The sequence below is a fragment of the Osmia bicornis genome, chromosome 8 (assembly GCF_907164935.1).
Source record: "Osmia bicornis bicornis chromosome 8, iOsmBic2.1, whole genome shotgun sequence".
NCBI classification, from domain to species: Eukaryota; Metazoa; Arthropoda; class Insecta; order Hymenoptera; family Megachilidae; genus Osmia; species Osmia bicornis.
Window position 1 is genome coordinate 2,602,577 of NC_060223.1, and position 18,923 is coordinate 2,621,499.

Sequence of the window (18,923 nt, forward strand, 5' to 3'; positions counted from 1 at the left end):
TCATTATAAAGCATTTTTCAATATGTCCATGCATTATCTTTCAATATGTTTCAATATCTCGATTATTATTCCTCAGAATCTTTTGGTTTTAGATTATATTACGTAGTTATTTATGTAGAATAATTTAATATGCGCAATCATTGTATTTTGTTTGTATTTATTGTTTTATTTAGACTAATATACGCCCGGGTGGACGATTTTCACTGTGAGTGACTGTATCTGTCCTTTTCCCATTATCTTTCGTTCAGCCTCTTAGGATCTGCAACCAATGCAGTGAGAACGATAGCTGATCAGTTTTCTGTCGTTCGCACTACGATGAAGACGCAGAAGAATGTTCTTTGTGAATTGTTCCATTTCTGCGTCATTCGTAATTGTAGTGCTGATAAGTGTGCTAGTAGTGGAATGGTAGTGCGCGATAATTCCATTGCGATGGAAAAAAAATGGAAGTCGCACATACAAACAAACGGTATTTGAAAGGCAATACAAAAAGGAACAAGCCTAATTTATGTACAAAGCGTTTGTCCAAAAATAAGAAGTGGCGAGAAAGGTAAGTTACGGCTTCGAAGTGGCCGCCCAAAGCGAAATGGAAGAAGCTGGAAAAGAAGAAAGAGAATTAGCTATTGCAAGAGGCGATGTACTTTCAGCATGTAATATACCGTGGATCGCAATTGTCGCAGATGGCAGCTGGATGAAAAGATCATACCGCGGAGGAGATTACAATTCTCTTTCTGGCGTAGGCGCCATCGTGGGATATCACACGAAGAAAGTGTGCGATGCCGAAGAAAATCAAATAAATAACAATAATGAAGGCGAAGAAACAATTAAATCAGTGTCGGAATGTAATGAGCTGATAGTGAATGATGAAAGATGTTGCAAGTTACAACAGCGACTGGGTGGTAGAAGAAGCGGAGCCACAACAGTCGGAAACGCAAATTTCGAAAGGAATAAATTTTGTTGATTTTGCATATGTTTTTGAACAAATAAAAAATCTTGCAACACATTCGACTATTGGATGTGGCATCGAACATTTTGACATAGTTAGATGTCAACAATACGGATTGGAAAAAGTGTACCATGTACAGTGCCGAATGTGCAATTACGTATAGCGCATACCCTGTCTTCGACAGAGCAATGGCACTATGGACATCAACCACACCGCTGTTTCCACAACAATGGTGACGGGCGGCGGATATAATCAACTAGAAGAATTATTGACTGGTGTAAATTGTGTCCTGTATGAAGAAAAGAATTTACAAGAAATGTCAGAATGACATAATCGATTTCTTCGAAGTGGTCGCACAACGCGAAATGGAAGATGCTGGAAAAGAAGAAAGAGAATTAGCTATAGCAAGAGGCGATATACATCCAGTATCTAATATGCCGTGGATTGCAGTTGTCGCAGATGGCAGCTGGATGAAAAGATCATACCGTGGAGGGGACTACTTCTCTTTCTGGCGTAGGAGCTATTGTGGGATACCACACGAAAAAAGTGCTGTATATCAGCGTAAAAAATACATTTTGTATGATTTGCCAAACAGCAGCAAAAAGAAAGAAGCAGCGCGCGAGCAGTGCTATTTCAAAAACTGGGGTCATCAGCAAAGTTCAACCGGTATGGAAAGTGCTGCTATCGTCGAAGGGTTCAAATGCAGCATAGAAATGCACGATCTAGTATACTCTATATTAGTTGCCGATGGCGATAGCAGTGTGTACAAGAAGATATTGGACAATGATCCATATAAAGAGTATATGATATACAAAAAATAGAATGCACCAATCACCTGCTATGGAATTTCAGTAGAAAAATAAACGACATCGTAACAAAAGGCCGCTACAAAGAACTAAGATCCGTTTATTCGATTACTTCCGGATATTAGGATTTGCTATTTTGTGGCAGTGCTGCTTCCGTTTGTGAGAAGCAGTTGTATTCACTGAGAAGAACGTAAAAAATTATATTTTTTATTTTACCGTCAAAATCAAGTAGTCGCCAAATTTCAGTATATTTGTTTAACCCTTTGTGGGATTAATATTTGTTTAACCCGAAGTGGGATGATGACGTTGTAAGAGCGAAACGTCTGTCAGAGGGGGTAAACGGACCCGGGTGGTTGGAGGCTGCAGCTTGCGTTCATAACCACGAGATGCGTGCGTCCAACGGCAACATAGATGCATTGGGTTCGGACAACGAGGAGAGAGTAAGCCTGGCCGCTCGGGATTGCGAACACTTCTGGGGACTGGCGACAATTGGCTCAGAGAAAAACACTGACCCTAGTGCACAGATTTGAAAAAACCGGGAGTGTTATGCCACTACACGGGGGAGGCCGGAAAATGTCCGATGAAACGTTTCAGAATGTGCGGGATCATTTGCTAGCAGAGCCATCGACATCGTTGAGGCACCTCTCTCAACAGATTCAGGTGCCTTATTCAACGTGTCAAAGACCTGCAAAAACGGCAAAGCTGCATGCGTATCGCATTACAAGAGCTGCTTCTGCCTGACTACGCGAAACGGGTGCAGTTTTGCCAGTGGTTCCAGCAGCTTATTGAAAATGATACCCACATTCTGAATTACACTTTTTTCACGGATGAAGCTTGGTTCCATGTAAATGGATATTTAAACTCCCAAAATACGTGAATATGGGATGAAACAAACCCTCATGAAATTTTCACCGCGCCTTTACATTCGAGAAAAGTCGGGGTGTGGTGCGCCATTTCTCGTCAGCGGATTATCGGTCCGATATTTTTCTATAACACTCTTAGTACGGGAACGTACTTACGAATTTTCGATAAATTCGTCAATCAATTAACGGACATGGAATTATCGGACGGATATTTCCAGTAGGACGGGGCGACGTGCCATACTTCACACATTAGTATGCAGGAAATACAAAGTTTTTTTGCGAATAGAATAATTTCGAAAAACTTATGGCCACCCCGGTCACCAGATTTAAGTCCTCCGGACTTTTTTTTATTGGGATTTTTAAAATCACGTGTATACAAGAACAGACCTCAAACGATTAGCGAATTAGAACAGTCTATCCGCCGCGAAATAGAGAATGTTAGTGCAGAAATGCTTCAAAATGTTTCAAGAAATTTTGAGAAGCGCATTCAAAGATGTCTGGAAGCCAAAGGTGAGCATTTTCAGCATATGTTGTAAACATAAGTATTTATAAATATTCACATTAATAACTATATAAAATTCACGTTAATTCACATAAAATTTTCTAGCTGAAATCGAGGTGGGTTTTTTAGTGGGTAAACCAAATTGAGAGCCCCACAGTACCGGATTACACAACAGCTAATCCGGTCTGCGTAAAGCATTTTTCCCCCTCGTTATAAACAAAAAAAAATAAATAAAATAAAGAAAGCTGAATTTGGAATAAGATTTTTCTGACCATATTCTTCTATTCCATTTCTTGTCTTCGTCTTACGATTAGTCATAAACACACACAGAGCAGTCTTGGGTCCGGCGGTCTTTTTGCCCGCAAACACAGCAGGGTTCCATTGTGCGGGGCGGCTATTTTGTTGCGCTCCGAGAGAATCACCCTGTATAAGAGTCGGATAGGCCTGATAAGTTCCGAATAGCGGTACAATAGAGGTGTCTGGGGCAGCCCCACTGGACGAGTCTGACAGACGATCCCGAGACGAAACGCCTTTTTCTCCCCTGTCCTACATAACGGGAGATGATAAATGGATTGTTTATCATAACATTAAGCGTAAACGATCATGATCAAAGGAAATGTTCAGCGCCACTCGGTCCTTCGTGCAAGTGAAATACAAAATAACGAGTGAGTGAGAAAGACGATATGGGTCTGAGCAACCCTTTTGGGACTACCAAAGGTCCGAGCATCAGAAAGTCACAGACTGTGAAGAAGAAAACATGGTAAGTACCTTTACGCTCCCCACTATCCCTGTCACTTTTACTATTCTATGTGTTGTGTGATGTGCGATTTTTCACATTTAAAAGTCCATGACTTGCTCACGCACATACATTCGTGTCTTCTTTATTCTATGAAATAAGAAGTTTATTTACTGTACGTATGTTTAGGAAAAAATGAATGTTGCAAGCAGATCGTCGGCCGAGAGCCGAAAGATCGAAGAGAGTTGTGGTTATGAACGTCGTGAACGATGTATTATAATATTAGATCGTCTATATCTAGATCTCCAAGGCGTGAAGATCGCAACTCAAGAACAGAGTTAGAAAAATTATTAATACAATACAAAAAAGAAGTAAGTATATACATATAATTGCGATTTCTCAGCGTGGACTCAACACCCATATAAGTGTACTATAATAATTATGTTTATGTTTCATCTTACAGATCGCAGATCTAAAAAAAGAACTGAAGAGAATGAAATACACAAGAGGAGGTAAAGGATCTTTTTATTATAAGTACTTGCACTTATATGTATAAAATCACTAAATTTTCAGATAAAAAAAATTTGTGAGCAGTTTCAAATAACTGGTATGGTACATGAGGCAGAGGGTGTCACAGAGAGGGTTTCCACTGACACGCGTAATCATGAAATACATGTGCTAGCAGCTGTCAGTACAAAATTGGCAGCATCACTTCGAGAATCATCAATGAGCTGTGGGATATCCAAATCAATAATTCGCAAAATTTTAAAGAAAAATAATATGAAACCGTATAAGCCGCTAGCAGTGCATATACTATTTGACAGAAACTTTGAACCCCGCTTGCAATTTAGCAGAGGCGATACGGGAAAGCTGGCGGAAGACAATCAGTTCATGAAGAACATGTTACTAACAGACGAATGTATAGTATTTTCTACCGACGGGCTAATATGCCATCAGAATATCAGAATGTGGGCTAGTGAAAACCCTCATTGGAAAAGGGAAACCAACCATCAATACCGAGGCTCTGTTCTGGTATGAAACGGTATTTTTATTAATCGAAAAGTCTATGGACCGATTTATTTTGAAGGACCTGTCAAGACCCAAACATATCTGGCGTTCTTAGAAAACTGTTATATTTAGCGAACATTTTCGATGATCTGACACTTGCCACTAGGTGAAACGTGTGGTTCCAACAAGATAGGGCTCCTCCACATTACGCTACCCGAGTCCGGGCATGGCTGGATAAAGCATTTCCACAACAGTGGATAGGTCGTGGTGGACCAATTTCTTGGCCACCGAGTTCACCGGACTTGACACCGCGTCATTTCTTTCTGTGAGGTTGTATTAAACAGGAAATTTATAAAACGCCAATACAAAACATTGTAGACTTAAAAAGCAAAATTCAAACTGTATGCGAAAACATCCCAATACACATTTTAATAAATGTGGAAAAGGAATCTGCAAAACGAATTGAAATATGTATTTCGAACAGTATAAATTATTATAATAAAATATAAGGGAAATTAAAATTAAGTTATATCTTTATATCTACCTTCAGCTAAAACCCTTAAATAAATGTTCCAACCTTTCAAATTATTAACGACAAATTAAACGTGATAAATAATACTTTCCCTGTTTCTTACTTTTCGGGCCTGCCGTAGACCCTCGCTATCGGTTTCAAGAGGCACAGTCAAACATCCGGAAAAACATATCGGTGAGCTCGTCAAGCTGCTTTACCTTTTAGGGTCGAGACACACTATCGGTCCGGTCTCGGTCCGATAAAATCTTACCGTACGACTAGATGCACACTGTTCGGTCACGGTCCGGTCTCGGTCTCAGTCCTGCCAGATGTCGAGAACTCTTCAGTCTGGAATCGTTCGTACTCCAAGTCGGGTCGAATCGAATAAGAAATATCAGAAATATGCCGTGTAATTTTTCAAAGAAAGAATTAGCTATTATCGAAGCAATATCGAAGCGAGACTGGACTGTGAACGGACCGGAGCTGGACAGTGTGCATACGCCCATAAGAAATACATTGTACTATATTTTACCGAACCGAGACCGGACCGGGACCGGACCGATAGTGTGTCTCGACCCTTACACTACTTTATGACAGTACGCGTGCCGCAGATAAGTGTTATACCTGCAGCCCCATATTATAGTATAATTAAAAGTTTCATCAAAAACGACGATTGACACTTCGGTATGGTTCCTTGTGAGTTCCTCACAAATTTCTCAAGGGTAAACGGAAAAGTTTTATTGAGATCCTTTAGTCATGGGCTGAACTATCTGTTTTTGGCGACATTAGCAATGTACGGGTGAAATAAACCAGATCCGTAGAAAAGGTCAGTTGCTCTGTGACAGAGCAATAAAACTGTAAAACGTAAGAACAAAAGCCAAGTCAAGCGTATTTTTACTTTTTTAATTTCTACGAACATCCCCTCTCTAATGAAAATAGGACCCACTTAGCAAACGCTAAAGCTAGCAATCCCATTTCAAGTCAGACCGTCAAGAAAACCAGAAGAAAAATGTTAAGGACCAGTGCGGAATACTACAATATGATGTGCGTTTACGCGCAGTGTAACAGCAACGCGAACGCTGCCGTGCGAAAATATCGCGAAATTCATGGGGAAACAAGCGTGCCAAGTGCACACAGTTTTTGCCAAATGGCATCGCGATTGTACAATACCGGTTCAACAATGCCTCAGAGACGTGAAGTGGTCCGCGACACTAGATCACGAGACCGCAACACAGATGCTGTTTTAGGTGCATTTGAACGTGATCCTACGATGAGCATGCGAGAAGCCAGTCAGCGTTTAGAGTGAGTTTTAATATGTATAAAAGAAATCAAAATTTTATAATGAATTGTTTCATTGTTTTAATTATGTGATTTTTGTATTTTATTTAAGTATCAAGCAATCTACGGTCCACAAGGTGTTGAAGGACGGTAGAATGCACCCGTGCAAGTATGTGCGCGTGCACCACATGAATCCGCAAGATTATATCCAGCGGATTCAGTATTCCAGGTGGTTTTTGGGCGAAATCGCCCGGAATCCATCGTTCTGCAAGTGCGTCTTGTGGACTGATGAAGCCCTTGTTACGTCCGGGTTAATTTTCCATAACCCGACCTTGCGTTTCCCGTCTTGTGCGCTGCACTCGGAAGAATTTCCCCTACGGGAGGCGCAAGGAAGGGCATTTTTCTTGATTTTTCCCATTTGCGTATCTTGTTCGCGCTCCCTCTAACTTGTGTCTCTTCGTTGAGTGTGCTGCACTTGAAAATATTCCACACGAGCAGCACAAGAAAGAGGTTTGAGATTAAAATAATAATTCTTCCTTTTCTTTTCTCTGATTAGCTTCAATAGTTCAACCGTTAGTATACCAAGTTTGCGTACCTCGCCAGTGCGTAGCATTTGGAAGTAATCCCAGGCGAGGCACACAAAGGAGGCTATATTTAGCTCTTTCAAATAATACAAAGTCAACCTTTCGTTGGGATGATTGCCTAGTCGAAACTGCGTAGTTCAAAACTTCGAAAGTCAAAACCGTTAAGGGAGAGGTATCATAAACATCCTTCGCCGCGCGGTTAAGCAGTGCGACCCACTTGGAAATTTCTCAGCTAACCGCGCCATTTCAAAGAAAATTCTTGTTCGACCCTGCTAGCGAGATACCTCTCCTACCTGCGAAGCATGCGTCAGCCGACTCTTCCACAAAGAATGAATGCAATTAAGATCGAAACAGCTAGCATGAAACGGAATGAAACTGTTTGAATGACTATAGAATGCGAGGGTTTGCGTGACAACCACTGAGGTTTGAAATTGTCGACCGACGTTCAAGAACGTTCCAAGCGAAGGTCGACTAAGGCAATAAACATCGACAATGAACTAAACGTTAAACGTAGAGCGTTTAGAAAATACGAAAACCATTAAAAATTGACGTATGCGGAACAAATAACGATTAAATGCAGTAACATATTTGCATATATCCGCGACCTGATAATAATTATGAATATCGATTGCCTTTCTCCGTAAACCGTCGGAATACAAATAAGAACGAAAAAATTTCGCGTTATTCATTACTAGTTATTCAGTATAGTAAGTTAATCATCTATTAAAGGGCAAATGTTCTTCGTTACCGAAATATAATTTATAAATATCATCTATAAAAACCTCTCCTTAATTAATAAATTCAAACAAGTAAAGTCGTAACAGATTTCGAACATTCTAGAAACTTTAGAATTGCGACGCATGAAATCCGCGTAGCGTTAGAGGGGTAAAAGAAAGAGATAGCTTACGGAAGATAGAGTCGGAAGAAAGGTCAAGAAGGGATGAGAACTCGGGAAACGCGCCTAGACGAAACCAATACGCGCGGGCCTTCCCCTTCGACACGTACCCTGATTTGCCAAATGATGTCCCCACTTTGGGCCCATGATCGCGGGTCGAACCCTGAGATACGATCGCTGACTGAGGCAAATCACTCTTCGTCGAAAAATCGTGAGGTACGTGACGGGGAGCCCGTGTTCGCGTTAAGCAAGAGTTGTCGTGCGAAAATCGTTGTAATTAGCTGCCCGGTAAAGTCCTTGAAAAAGGCAGAGTGCCGGGAGATTGCAGTTCGCGTTTTCCGCGGCAAAAGACTTTACGAATACATTAAACTCTTTTCATACTTTTCATTTTCTATCTTTTCGCTTTTGCTTTTAAATCGTTCGATAGTTAATATATTTTCTTTTTTTTTTCGCGTCGCGTCGTTTGTAATAATCTTGCAATTGTCGTTTCGTTTTTGTAATCGTAATACCGTCGAAAGGCCGATCGCGAACGCGTAGTGCGTGTGACAAAGTTCTCATCTTTTCTTCGCCTTCCAGATTTTCAGACTACACCAGCAACCGTTAAGACATCCAAAGTTATTATCGTATATTATTTTACAACGAGCTTGGTGAGTTATTTATTTCATTTTCTCCACTACGACGAATCCGGATATAGTGAGGCAAAACGGGCGATCTTGAAACCGCGTGTCCTGGAAGTTTTCCCCCAAGATCGTTCTGTTCAACATTTTATTAAGGTATCGAAGAATATTTTGCAATTTTAACAATAATTCCGTTGGTTATAACGAGAGGCGGCCCATGATACCGTTGGTTCTGGAAGTTTTTCCCCTTGGGGCCGTTTCCTCTCAACGTTATTTAATTGTTCATCGAAATCGCCGCTCGAATCATTTTTAAATTCCGTTTTACAATTCAATAGTTTTCAATATAACCTATTTTCGCCGATCTTGTTAAAACATATATTTAAATTGCATTTTTCCTATATTTTCAACAGCTCGAACTTTTGTAAACCGCTTCATTTACTGTCTATGCTTTACTTTTGAAATTATATTTCTTTTTGTTACACATAACTAGTTTCCGATTCATTTTAGTTTAACACATTCCTAACATTCACGCTAACCATCTTTGCATAAATTCGCACGAGGGGCCCGTATGGGACCAGAGCATTGACGAACTCAATTGATCAATTCGGAATCTTATTATAAATTCTCGATTCTTTTAAATTGTTCCAATCGTTAGCGCGATTGGGACTGGTGGCAGCGATAATACCGTTCTCATCCGCGTATCAATCCAGATTTTTTTTTTTTTTTTTTTTTTTTGTACGTCGCGCGCCGCATCACTCGCTCGCGACGTAACAATATACTATTTGACAGACACTTTGAACCCCGCTTGCAATTTAGCAGAGGCGATACGGGAAAGCTGGCGGAAGACAATCAGTTCATGAAAAACATGTTACTAACAGACGAATGTATAGTATTTTCTACCGACGGGCTAATATGCCATCAGAATATCAGAATGTGGGCTAGTGAAAACCCTCATTGGAAAAGGGAAACCAACCATCAATACCGAGGCTCTGTTCTGGTATGATACGGTATTTTTATTAATCGAAAAGTCTATGGACCGATTTATTTTGAAGGACCTGTCAAGACCCAAACATATCTGGCGTTCTTAGAAAACTGTTATACTTAGCGAACATTTTCGATGATCTGACACTTGCCACTAGGTGAAACGTGTAGTTCCAACAAGATAGGGCTCCTCCATATTACGCTACCCGAGTCCGGGCATGGCTGGATAAAGCATTTCCACAACAGTGGATAGGTCGTGGTGGACCAATTTCTTGGCCACCGAGTTCACCGGACTTGACACCGCGTCATTTCTTTCTGTGAGGTTGTATTAAACAGGAAATGTAAAACGTAGGAACAAAAGCCAAGTCAAGCATATTTTTACTTTGTTAGTTTCTACGAACATCCCCTTTCTAATGAAAATAGGACCCACTTAGCAAACGCTAAAGCTAGCAATCCCATTTCAAGTCAGACCGTCAAGAAAACCAGAAGAAAAATGTTAAGGACCAGTGCGGAATACTACAATATGATGTGCGTTTACGCGCAGTGTAACAGCAACGTGAACGCTGCCGTGCGAAAATATCGCGAAATTCATGGGGAAACAAGCGTGCCAAGTGCACACAGTTTTTGCCAAATGGCATCGCGATTGTACAATACCGGTTCAACAATGCCTCAGAGACGTGAAGTGGTCCGCGACACAAGATCACGAGACCGCAACACAGATGCTGTTTTAGGTGCATTTGAACGTGATCCTACGATGAGCATTCGAGAAGCCAGTCAGCGTTTAGAGTGAGTTTTAATATGTATAAAAGAAATCAAAATTTTATAATGAATTGTTTCATTGTTTTAATTATGTGATTTTTGTATTTTATTTAAGTATCAAGCCATCTACGGTCCACAAGATGTTGAAGGACGGTAGAATGCACCCGTACAAGTATGTGCGGGTGCACCACATGAATCCGCAAGATTATATCCAGCGGATTCAGTATTCCAGGTGGTTGTTGGGCGAAATCGCCCGGAATCCAACGTTCTGCAAGTGCGTCTTGTGGACTGATGAAGCCCTCTTCACCAGGGAGGGGTACTTCAATGCCCACAATTCGCACGTGTGGGACGATGCGAATCCTTTGGCGATTCGAACACGAGCAGGACAAGTGTGCTGATCGGTCAATGTATGGGCCGGAATTTGCGGCGATTTTATCATTGGGCCGTACCTTCTACCTGATAGATTGGACGGCCCATCATACAGAGTGATCTTAGAACATGTCCTTCCGAATCTCGCGGAGGTAATTCCTCCCGAAATTCGGAGGGGCATGTTCTACCAACACGATGGTGCACCTGCACATTTCGCCACAAATGTCCGGGCCTATTTAAATGAAGCCTTTCAGGACAGGTGGATTGGCCGCAGCAGTCCTGTTGCGGTGCAAAATGCAAGCGGGCAAGCCTAAATTAGACGGAGTCAGTGAAGACGGATCTGCAATCGTTGTACAGGTAATTTAGATACTGTTTTAAAGTAACTTTGATATTATTCAATTTCTTAACTATTTTACTTTAAATATTATTTCAGATCGATGAAGCCAAATTCGGCAAACGAAAATACAATCGTGGCCGAATCGTCGAAGGCCACTGGGTCCTCGGCATGGTGGACACAGTGACCAACGATTGCAGGATGTTTGTCGTTGAAGACAGAGAAGCGACAACATTGACCCGCCTAATTAAGGAGAATGTTGCTGCAGGCAGCGAGATCCATACGGACTCGTTTAGGAGTTATATGGGTCTCGCTGCTCAAGGATTGACACATAAGATGGTGAACCACAGCGTCGAATTTGTTGGTAATCATCTTGGTTGGGTTGGTTAGGATATATTAATTTCCGGCCACCTAACGGTGGCCAGTCACTTTGATATGATGTAAGTTTAAAAGAAACGTTTTGTACATCTAATTACAGCCGAAGACGGGACCCACACCCAAAAAATAGAAGCAAATTGGCGACCGGCAAAAGACTGAATGCGTGGAAGGAGCCGCTTCCACGATGCAGATTTTGCCGATCGCCTATGCGAATTTTTGTGGAGGAGGTTCTGCAGAGTCAACAAAATCGACCTGATGGAATCCTTAATTGCAGCAATAAAGGAGCACTACGTTTTTAAGTAAGGTAAGCGGAAGTTACCAAATCATTTAAGCGAACCAATCAGAGCATGCGCGGAAACAACATGGCGTCGCACTAACCTCACAAAATGCGCTTAATACGTCAGTTTTCGTAACATCATATCTCACATAATACTAATTTCCTGGACTTACAAACTTATTTTTTCGTTATTTCAGACACTCCGAAGAACATTGGGGTACTGGGACCCCCCCCCTTTTGGGCCCCTGAGACGTAGTTTACCCCACATGTTTATTAGTTATTGCATTCTAATCCTATTTTTATTATTTGCAAACTTATTTTAAAAAAAAAGGAAAAAAATAATAGTATCGATTTATTTATTCTGCATGACACCTATTCATTACTTTATTCGTTGTTCATGAGCAACCAATAATTCGATTATATTATTCTTTCCTTTTTTTCATTCATTATTCCGTACAACTTTTGCCCGACGAGTCCTACTATACCGACGTGGTGCCGATGCACTTGATCACGGCTTGAACGCAGAACAAACTCAACACTCTCGTGGTTCGGCCCGCGCTAAAGGCGCGCTCTGATTGGCCAGTGTTTTTTGTTAATAACTCGAAAACGAAGCGTCCGACAACATTTTGGCAAAGGAAAAAGTTGTTTAGAATCACATTGTCAATCATCCCTCAAACGTTGAACACGTAGTCATTGGACACCCTGTATATATACAAAACCGAAGATCATTATTTATTACACGATTGCTTATATTGATTGAAATATTCAATTTGATTTGATTTTATTTAATAAATGTTTTATTTCCTTAATTACAGGTGCAAAGACTCGTTGGGAGTCGTTACGAGATCAGTACCGGAAATATCTGGCCAAATTAAAAACTAGAAGCGGACAAGCCGCAGCCAAGATTATGAAATGGCGATTCTCTGACCAGATGGCATTCTTAAATACGTTTGTCAATGTTGAACGACCGCGTTTAACGTCAATAACAGAAGATGAAACTATTGAAGAAGGCGTAGAAAGGGATGTTGAAGAAGCAGAATTAACTCCATTAATACAGAAAAGAAAAAATAAAGCCAAGACACAGGAAGAAAACGCTTCCACAACACTTATGAAGTATATTTTAGAATAAAAAGAAGACCGAAAGAACAATGTACAACCCATTGACACTTTTTTCTAATTAATGGCGACAACAGTTAAAAACTTTAACGCAAAAGATCAACATTTTGTAAAAACAAAAGTATTCAATTTAGTTACTGAAATTGAAAAAAAATATGTATTCAGTTCCCCTTCTTCATCGTTTTCACCCTCTCAAGAACAAAACTATTTTTCACCCGAACCGCACACCTCATATCACATAACATCCCCACCTCATTTCATTCCATCACTACACTCAACTCACAATAGCAATAATATAGTCGACCCACAATATGATCCACCCTATCCATCCACAACTCCCCGACCTTGTAATAATTTTAATAACAATTAACGTCTGATAAGTGCATATAGTTTATAAGTGTGTATAGTTTATAAGTGTGTATAGTTTATAAGTGTATATAGATTGTGTGTATAATATAATAAGAATATAATAACTGTATATAATATAATAAAAACAATTAATTACCTTAGACATACCATTAATTTTTGTCTCGGAGAAATAGCTTTTCGAAACGTGGTATTTTTCTTGGAAATTTTCGTCGAAATTTTTGTAAGTACCATTTCAAACGTACGAGAACCCATTCTAAAATACTTAATAAATTTTTGTTCATCTTCCATTAGATGATGATACAGCGTATAATATTCGCCTTCATTTTGTCTCGTTTTTAAACTTGGATGCACCCACATTGTTCGATTTATTTTCTTTCCATTTCTTCTGTTTTTTTCATCTTCATCTAACAGAATAGCTATAATAGCTAATTCTTTATTTGAAAAATTAAATGGCATCTTTCTGATATTTTTTCTTTGGATTCGATCTGACTTGGAGCACAAACGATTCTAGACTGAACAGTGCTCGGGACTCTAGATCTGTAGGGGGTAAGATTTTACCGGACCGGGACCGAACCGAATAGTGTGGATCTAGTCGTACGGTAAGATTTTACCAGACCGAGACCGGACCGGGAGCGAACCGCTAGTGTGTATCGGGCCTTAAAACGCCGTTTCGCTCCTGGAGAAACATATGAATATTATCAGTACGAAATTTCAAATATCCGAATGAAAAGGGATGAATCAGTATACGCGTTTTATGATCGGTTACGAATCTTGATTAACGGTTTGCATACTTCTTTAAAAGACAGTTACGGTGACGACGCAGACAAAAATTCTAAAACCCGTAAAAGCAACTGCTATTAATGCGTTTATTAGAGGTTTACCAGACGGATTAGCTAGATCCGTAGAAGCGCGAGATCCGGATAGCTTAGAAAAGGCGTTAGAAATTGCAATAAAAGTAGAAGAACGTATAACATCAGGCATTATACCATCTTATGAACCAAATAGATCTATTTTCAATTCCGATCATAGAAATAGTTATCAACCACGGGAAAACTACAGATCTAATAATTACCGCGAATATTCTAATACCCCATATCAACCTTCGTATCCATACCATAATTACGAATTTCCAAACTATCAAGTCCAATATGAAAGTCGCTCTAGAACACCAAGTCCATACAGAACATCCAGATATTCACAACACCATCATTCTTGCTGTTCACAAAATCACCAACCTAATAAACATCATTGTCATCATTCCTGTAATACACCAGCATGTTGTTCAACTTCTTATCAAAATCGTGATATTCATTCAAATAATTCCAATTCCAATAATGCACAAAACTGTCCAAGAAACCCTGAATCTAAATTTCGATCATATTCTCCTACACCAACTAAAACATCTAACGCACCTTTTGAAAATCAATCTTCTACATCAAGATCACGTTCACCTTCAGCTCATCCAGTTAAAACTAATCCAGATAAACACGAACATTTAAACTCATAAAACGCTCGTCGTGTAGACACGACAACGAGCTTCAAGAAGACGCAGCTTCAACCGACAGTCAAATTTCTGGAAGAGAACGAACATCTTTTACCTTAGAAATGGAACGAAATTCACCCATAGTTAAAATGTATGCAAAAGAATTACGAGTCGGCTCAGCAAATTTTCTCGTGGGTACAGGCGCGGAAATAAATATTATAAAATTAAATTCATTACATAAAGATGCAACAGTTTCGATAGATGATTCGGCTATATTAAGTGGAATAACACCGGAAAAGCTAAAAACCATAGGAACAACAATAGTAACTTTGCAAGACAGACCAATAAAATTTCACGTCGTAAAATCTACATTTCCATTAAAACATGACGGTTTACTAGGACAAGAATATCTCAGACAAGAACAGGCAGAAATCTCTTTTGCTCATAATACTTTAGTCACACAAAGTGATCCGATTAGACCGATTAGATTCATAGACGAAAATTCAATGCAACAGTTTACACAACGCAGGAATTTAAAACCGCGAATACTTTCGATTAAAGCTCGTACACGACAAGCAATAGCAATAGATGTTGTAAATTCAAATCTCAAAGAAGGATATTTACCGCGAATTGATAATATTGATGGCTTGAAGCTGCAGTCTCGGTTAACGACGATGGCGTGTGTCATGCCCTGGCTATTAACACCTTAGAAAAAGACTTAAAAATAGAATTACCTCCACAAGAATTGGTACCCTTCGAATATCATAATTTTCCGGAGGAGGAAGAATATTTTGACTCCGATTCAAACAAAATTCCAATAAGCGGTTTAGACAGAGTTTCCGAAATTATCAAAAGATTACGTTTAGATCATTTGAATGACGAGGAAAGAGAACATGTAATAAGTCTTATAGAAGAATTTCCAGAAAGATTTCATTTACCTAATGAAAAATTGCAAGCAACAGCGTTTATCAAACAAAACATACCTACAATAGATGATATTCCAATTAATATGCGACAATACAGATTTCCTCCGATCCATAGGCAAGAAATAGAAAACCAAATTTTGAATAAATTATCTGACGGAATTATTAAACCATCAAATTCTTCATATAATTCACCGCTTTGGATCATCCCGAAGAAACCTGATTCTAAAGGCAATCCAAGGTGGCGAATGGTAATAGATTTTCGGAAATTAAATGAAAAGACAATAGGCGATGCCTACCCGTTACCGAACATTTCTGAAATATTAGATCATATAGGAGATGCACAGTATTTTTCAACTTTCGATTTAACCAGTGGATTCCAACAAGTAGAAATGGATCCAAAAGATAGCTATAAAACAGCTTTTACCACACCCACAGGTCATTATGAATACGTTCGAAGTCCTGAAGGTCTCAAAAATGCACCTGCAACTTTTCAAAGATTAATGAACTTGGTACTGCGTGGTTTGCAAGGTATTGCACTCTTTGTATACTTGGACGATATAATCGTTTATGTGAAAAATTTAGAGGAACATAAAAAGAAAATTAGAAGATTATTTATGAGATTAGCTGACGCAGGATTAACTTTACAACCGGACAAATGTGAATTTTTAAAAACAGAAGTAGCATAGGACACGTAGTCAGTAGAAATGGTGTGAAACCAGATCCAAAGAAAATAGTAGCAGTAAAACATTTTCCTCGACCAAAGAATCCGAAAAAACATTAGGCAATTTTTAGGCTTAGCAGGTTATTACAGACGTTTCATTAAAAATTTTGCAGAAAAAGCCAAACCTTTAACAGCATTATTAAAGAAAAACGCAAAATTCATTTGGGGTAAAGAACAAAAACAAAGTTTCTTAGAATTACGAAAAGCATTGTGCCGAAGTCCCATTTTGCAATATCCAAATTTTGATAAACCTTTTACGTTAACAATAGATGCCTCAGATTATGCAATAGGCGCGATACTCAGTCAAGAATTCAATGGTCATGACTTACCGATAGCATATCTATCTAGAACTTTAACAAAACCGGAATACAATTATTTTACCACTGAAAAAGAATGTTTAGCAGTTCTATGTGAAATTTTACATTTTCGACCTTATTTATACGGACGTAAATTCACCTTAGTTAGTGATCATGAACGTTATAAATTCATTACGTTGGATAAATTCAATAAAAGACCCAGGTCAAAGATTGATTCACAATCGATGTCTGAAATTTTCCGTTAAATTGGAACACAAACTTTTGTGAATACGGAACAATTTTTCTACAATCCCCATTTACTTTTAAACATCAATGAAGTCTTCCCCAATGTTGAGCGAAGCCATCTAATAGAATCACTAAATGGTTACCAAACAGGCGACTCTGTACAGGGTGCAGAAAACACAATAGGCTCCTTACATGAGATAGAAAATGAATTGGGAAGATTGGAAGTACATCACTGTGAGAAAAGATTTCATTTTGGCCTAACCTACGGAACCATAGCAGCTTAAGCAACAATAATACTGGGAATAGTACTCTTTTATTTTTGGAGATCAACGAGAGCATTGTTTTGGGTAACCCATCTCTGCGGAAGAAATAGACGACCAACTCCTACAGTCGGATCAACAATAATTCCCTTAGAAGAATCAGCAACCGTTATCACACGTCCATCACCTTCTCCAAGAATAATAATGGATTAATGGTTATGGCGGTCTTTGAATTATATACTTCCTTCGATTTATTTTACAGACTTTTAAAACCACGGGAATGTTCCGATGTGGCCCCTGTCGCGGTTGGTCGGTTAGCTTCCCATAGCTTATACCACTGTATTTGGTACTGTAGGTCGGGATGGCGGCATGTCAGGAGAGCGAGGAGAACAGGATGGTGAGCAGACTGGCACCGCATACGAGGAAGAACAAACTTCTGGAGATCTTCTTACCGTATGGGGCGGAAAATGCAGCGGTTCTGCGAAGATCAACAGGGTGCCACACTTTCATCACGTTCCGGACTAAGGAGGGTGCAAACCAGGCGTTGGAAGCAGGAAGCTTTGGCATTGTATGTCAAGGAAGAAGACTCAAGATTTCTCCAGCGGATCCTCGGCATGAAGTAAAACTCATGCCACCACTGCCTGCCGTGCATTCCCTTCCGGAGGTCGATCTGGCTCCAGCGAACCTGTTACCATTAGAAATGATGGTGGAAATATCCCAATACCTAACCTTTGGGGATCGTTCCAGACTGGAACTGGTGTCGAGGTGGTGGCGACTTGGAAGTCTCTCATCCTATACCGATATCCGACATCTGGATTTCAACGATTGGCGTTGGCCGAACAGATGGGAAGGAAAAAGGGTGACCCCGAAAACACCTTACTGGTTAATCAAAAGAGCAGGAACATACCTTAGATCATTTAAAATAACAGAAAAATTTATAGCAGAAAAGCTAAACCCACAAATAATTGCAGTTGCCATTAAGCACTGCCCGAATTTAACCGAAATCGATTTAACATCCGCAATAGTCAGACCTTCCGCAATTAGAAGCTTAAAAGAGGTAGGAGCGAGACTCACCAGCTTAGGTTTGGAGAGATGTAGGGGCGTAATAGAATCAGAATTACGGGCATTATTCGAAACAGCTAAAGCCTTGACCATCATAAAGGCTATAAAAACTGCGATGACTGGAAGGGCGCTTATAAGTATCAATCCAAAATTACAACGTTTGATTTTACAAGAATGCAACAGATTAAATTCATTCTTTCTGGCCGCTGCCATAGCGAATTTACAGACTTTAGAAACCATAGACATAAATGCATGCCTATCACTAACTAATCACACAATTTTACAGGCTCTTTCCAACAATAGTCGCCTACCTAATACATTACACACAATCAGATTTCATTACTGTACATTCACGGAACCATCACTTGAGGTAGGGACGAACCTACAAGACATAGAAGAGGAGGATTTTGTTGAATTGGATCTTGGGCCGGTGGAATATGCCATCCCACTGCCGCGCCGTTATCACCAAATCCAGGAACTCAGCCTGACTTTCTGTGGATGGGTAACAACGTATCTACTTCGGGAAATTAGCGAAAATATGCCGCACCTGACCACCCTCGATCTAAGTGGTTATACCAACATACTGGGAAATTCTGGTCTGGG

General features: G+C 39.8%; 1 protein-coding gene across 1 annotated transcript; it reads left to right on the top strand.

The window, feature by feature from the left end:
• Nucleotides 1–9,525: 9,525 nt before the first annotated feature.
• On the top strand, nucleotides 9,526–10,992 carry LOC114882082. Its single transcript, XM_046286650.1, has 2 exons — nucleotides 9,526–10,510; nucleotides 10,599–10,992. Exons 1-2 carry the CDS (start codon nucleotides 10,218–10,220, stop codon nucleotides 10,879–10,881), a joined length of 576 nt encoding a protein of 191 aa, XP_046142606.1. The 5' UTR covers nucleotides 9,526–10,217; the 3' UTR covers nucleotides 10,882–10,992.
• The last annotated feature ends 7,931 nt before the right edge of the window (nucleotides 10,993–18,923 follow it).